This window comes from Enhydra lutris, unplaced genomic scaffold (genome assembly GCF_002288905.1).
Source record: "Enhydra lutris kenyoni isolate GAN:26980312 unplaced genomic scaffold, ASM228890v2 scaffoldscaffold12, whole genome shotgun sequence".
NCBI classification, from domain to species: domain Eukaryota; kingdom Metazoa; phylum Chordata; class Mammalia; order Carnivora; family Mustelidae; genus Enhydra; species Enhydra lutris.
The window spans coordinates 41,646,121-41,650,781 of NW_019154096.1; the positions used below are offsets into that span (position 1 = coordinate 41,646,121).

At 38.0% G+C, this 4,661-nt stretch overlaps 1 protein-coding gene across 1 annotated transcript; it reads right to left on the reverse strand.

Annotated features, from left to right (window-relative positions):
• Positions 1-3,123: 3,123 nt before the first annotated feature.
• Positions 3,124-4,050, reverse strand: LOC111145404 (olfactory receptor 6C74-like). The gene has a single exon (XM_022500281.1). It carries the CDS (start codon positions 4,048-4,050, stop codon positions 3,124-3,126), a length of 927 nt encoding a protein of 308 aa, XP_022355989.1.
• Between the last annotated feature and the right edge of the window lie 611 nt (positions 4,051-4,661).

The window sequence follows — 4,661 nt, forward strand, 5'->3', positions numbered from 1 at the left end:
ACTTTTGGGCTCTCTCTTTGCTTACAGGATCCTCTTTAATTAGAGATCACAAATTCTTTTAGTTTCTGTTTGTCCTGGAAGCTCTTTATCTGTCCTTCAATTCTGAATGACAGCCTTGCTGGAGAGAGTACTCTTGGCTTCGTGTTTTTCTCACTTAGTGCCCTGAATATATTACGCCAGCCATTTCTGGCCTGCAAAGTCTCTATGAATAGGTCTGATGGCTGCCTAATGTTTCTGCGTCTCTAGGTTAAGAACCTCTTGTCTCAAGTTGGTTTCAGGATTTTCTCTTTATCTCTGAAATTGGCAAGATTCACTTTCTTTGTGTATTTAATAATTTATTCCCCTCTTTTTTTCTCTGTTCTCTCTTCCAAATACCCAATAAACAGAATTTTGACATTCTGGACCAAATTATTTTCCCCACAAATTTTCTACCTTCTTTTCTGTCTGTATTTTACTTTCTGAAACTTCTCCATAACTCATCTGCCAACAGTCCTGATGATCTCTTTTTTTCAGCTATTGCTGAATTTATACAGTTTTATAAAATGTTGTTATAAAGCTTTTTTTTTCTTTTGTTTTCCTGTTCTTTATTAAAATTTAATGGTGTCTTACTTAAAACTTAATGGTTTTTCACTCAGCATAATCTCCTCTAGTCCTGTCCATGTTGATACAAAAGTTGAGTATTCATCCTTTCTGATGGATGCATAATAATCCATTGTATGTATGGGCCATATCTTCTTTATCCATTCGTCTGTTGAAGGGCATCTTGGTTCTTTCTACTGTTTGGTGACTGTGGCCATTGCTGCTATGAACACTGGGGTAGAGATGGCCCTTCTTTCCACTACTTCTGTATCTTTGGGGCAAATACCCAGTAATGCCATTGCAAGGTCATAGGGCAGCTCTATTTTTAATTTCTTAAGGAATCTTCACACTGTTTTCCAAAGTGGCTGCACCAACTTGCATTCCCACCAACAGTATAAGAGGGTTCTCCTTTCTCCACATCCTCTCCAACACCTGTTGTTTACTGTCTTGTTAATTTTGGCCATTCTGACTGGTGTAAGGTGGTATCTCAATGTGGTTTTGATTTGAATCTCCCTGATGGCTAATAATGAATATTTTTTCATGTGTCTGTTATCCATTTGTATATCAACCATGTACCAATGAAATAGTTTAAAAATTATGATTGGAAGTATCTTCAACGTAGAATTAGCTTAGGAGATTTATCCCAATGAAACATTTTAGAGCATCAGAATCTAGTGCATTAATCTCTACATTAGGGTTTGTCTTTCACTGGGTACCATCTATGGATGGTAACCATTAGCCTGGATTTAGAGACTCAGTTTTGGATTTTTGGTCTTCATCTTTGTGTGTATCAAATTCACTCTTCAATCATAGTCTACCTCAAGGTACTATAAATGCATTAATTAGATTAAGTATAAAGTTATTATCCAGTCCTGACTAAAATGATGAGGAGGCTCACACTCTTTTCAGTAGTTTGGCCACAATTTTTTGATTTATTCCTACATTACTTCACAACACTCTTCTTTAGAACAACTCAGGGTGGCACATTTCCATGTTCTTGCAGCATCTTGTTGTTATGTCCATGAATATTTTCAAGTGGACCCTAGAGATTATCTGGCTCAATCTCCATATTTTATGGGGAAGGTGACTTGTGTGTTCTTGGAAGTTGATCATTTAGTTGAAGGCAACAGCAGGCTTGTCCAGTGCAAATGATTCAGGGTCTACTCTGATTCCTTTGTATTCCATTCCCACTGCCACTTCCCTAGGTCTCATTCAGTTTCTTCCAATTCCTGTAACAGTGTCTGTAGCCAGTTTCCTAGTCTGGGCTTGGCTTTTCCAAGCTCTTTTATATACAATCTATACAGAGAACTATCTTTGACTTTTTAGGGGATGCTCAATTCTACTTCATTTTCAATCAGATGAAGTCTGAACTTTGAAATAAGGACATCAAGGGCAAACAGTATCTAATCATGGTGTATAACATGTTCCATACAATGTATTTGAGATAATCTAGTCTCTGGGTTTGGGCTAAAGAGAAAGAAAATAAAAAATCATCTTAATTGTTTTAGAAATATTTCTTCAGAAGAAAAAATAGACACATCCTAGCTAAAAAATAGGTGTGAAAATTATACAAAGTTTAAAGAATGAGAACATGGAAATGTTGGTTTTAAAGTAGGTTATCAATGAAAAGATAACCTTGTAATTGATAGCACTAGTCCACCAGGAAAATGTTTAATTTTTTTTCATTAATAATGAATTAGAGAAGCAAATAAATTCTACCAACTTGAATCTTTGGAAGAATTTATAGAAATATGAAATAAGTCCACCCTTCTCTTCTACTGATATTCTGTGGTCACAGCTTTTAACATAAATATGTTATGCACATCTGAGAGGCTGGGGCTAGAATAAATAACTTAAGAAAGAGGATCTGGTCAGCCTTAGGTTGCTGGGATTATTCTTTCTCCTTAGAAAATGGTCTAAGCCTGAGAATAATTCTCTTTCTCTCTAGCATGAGATTGATGAATACATATGTAGCTATACTAAGCACCAAGAACAGCATATAAGAGCACACCTAATGCAAAGTATATATATTCCATTGTGAAGGGTACTATGACCATTATTTCCTTGCACTAGTCTTGGAGGGAATGTAGACCCAAGAATTGGTACTATTTCCATCCTTTCCTTCTGAACAATAACATATTATACCTTCATCTATCATTTGAATTATCTAAATGCCTTTTGGTAAGTCATCATTAATTCTGCTGAGCCATGTTTATTGCTGAAGAGAAGTGGAATAAAAAGTGTGTAAATTATTAAATTTAGGAAACTTCAAGCACATGATAGATATCAGAGGGAAGACCCAAAAAATCAATTGTCATTCAAATGTGGAAAATTTGGAAGAAGATAGTTATGCACATCAAGGTAAAATGTAGCCTTGAAAAGTAGATTTCTGTTTTGCTATGGATGTGCAGAGATCATGTATGGTGGCCAGAGACAAGCACCAGAGCTCTGTGGACTGCTATGTTGGCCAGAATGAGGACACAGTGTTCTCTAGGCCTTCCACTCTAAGGCCATGTGATTTTTTTTTAATCTTGATATTTTCATTCAGCAAATTGTTTCCCTCAGAGCCTGGTGGACCTGCTTGTTCCACAGAGTGTAGATGACAGGGTTCAGCAGTGGGGTCACCACTGTGTTCACAATATCAGCCTCCCTGTTCGAGTCCAGCGTGTTTGTTTGCTTTGGTTTCACATATATAAACACACAGCTGCCATACATCAGAGAGAGGACTATGAGGTGAGAGGAGCAAGTGGAGAAAGCTTTCTTTTTCTCCTTGGCTGAGGGAAGTTGCATTATTGTGACTACTATGTTGCTGTATGCAATGATAGTTATGATAATGGATGTGAAAATGATAAACAAAGCAAGAATTAAGGCCAACATTTCAACAGACCTGGTGTCAGAACAGGAGAGATGAATCAAGCGGCCAAGTTCACAGAAAAAGTGGGGGATGACATGGGGTCCGCAGAAGGATAACAGGGAGACTTTTACTAGCAGACCAGTGATGAGAGGGAAGGCCAAAGCGAAGCAGGCAGTGACCAGGAGGAAGCAAGTCTTTGGGTTCATGATGGTCGGGTAATGCAGAGGCTTGCAAATGGCCACATACTGATCCAGAGACATCACTGCTATGAGGAAGAAAGCTGCTGCTCCCAGAAATAAAAAGACAAAAGCTTGTATGAAACAGGCAGGAAAGGAAATGGTTTGCCTGCCTAAGAGAAAGATGACCAGCAACTTAGTAATAACAGCACTTACGACACCACACTCCACAAAGGAGAAAATGCTGAGGAACAAGTACATAGGTGTGTGGAGCCGGGAGTCAGCACAGGTGATGGTGACTATGATAGCATTGCCTGCAGTGGATGCCAGGTATGCCAGCAGGTGCACCAGGAAGAGGACCTTTCCCAGGTGTTGGATGGTAGGAAACCCCTCCAAGGTGAATTCTTGGACAGATGTTCTATTCTCCATTTCTGTGAGCATCTCTTTCCATAGCAGTATCACTGCCGGACTAACCTACAGTAAAGACATTGGGGAGCACAATTGTTTTAGTGGGGCATATGATTAAGTTGTTTGCCTATCTAAGAAGGTGGTTAGGCTGATAGCAATGTGGTTTAGGCAGTTGGTTCCAGAGTCAGAAAGGCCAGATTTCAATACTAATTCATTAATGAGTTCCAACTTCGGAAAGATGAGTCATCTTTGGAAAGGTAGTTAAGCTTTGTGGACTTCACTTTCAACCTCTGTAGAACAAAGATGATAGGATCTACCTATTCATGTTCTTGTGAGAATTAAGATAAAGCATATTACTCACTTGGCATATGCCAACATTTCCTGTGTTTTCCTCTAGGTCTAATTGTAATCATTATTAACAGAATGCTTAAATAGAACATCATAAGTAGGCAGAGGTATTGACATTTTCATAGTTATACCATTTTATTGTTTTTAATGATATTATCAATTTTAAGTAAACATAACCATAAGTTTAGTAATATTCCCTTTGAATATCCCCTTAATACTGTAACACATTCTATGGTCCATATTGTCATCATCATGATGTGTTGACAGCTTGAGCTTGTTCTATGCTGGTCACTGAA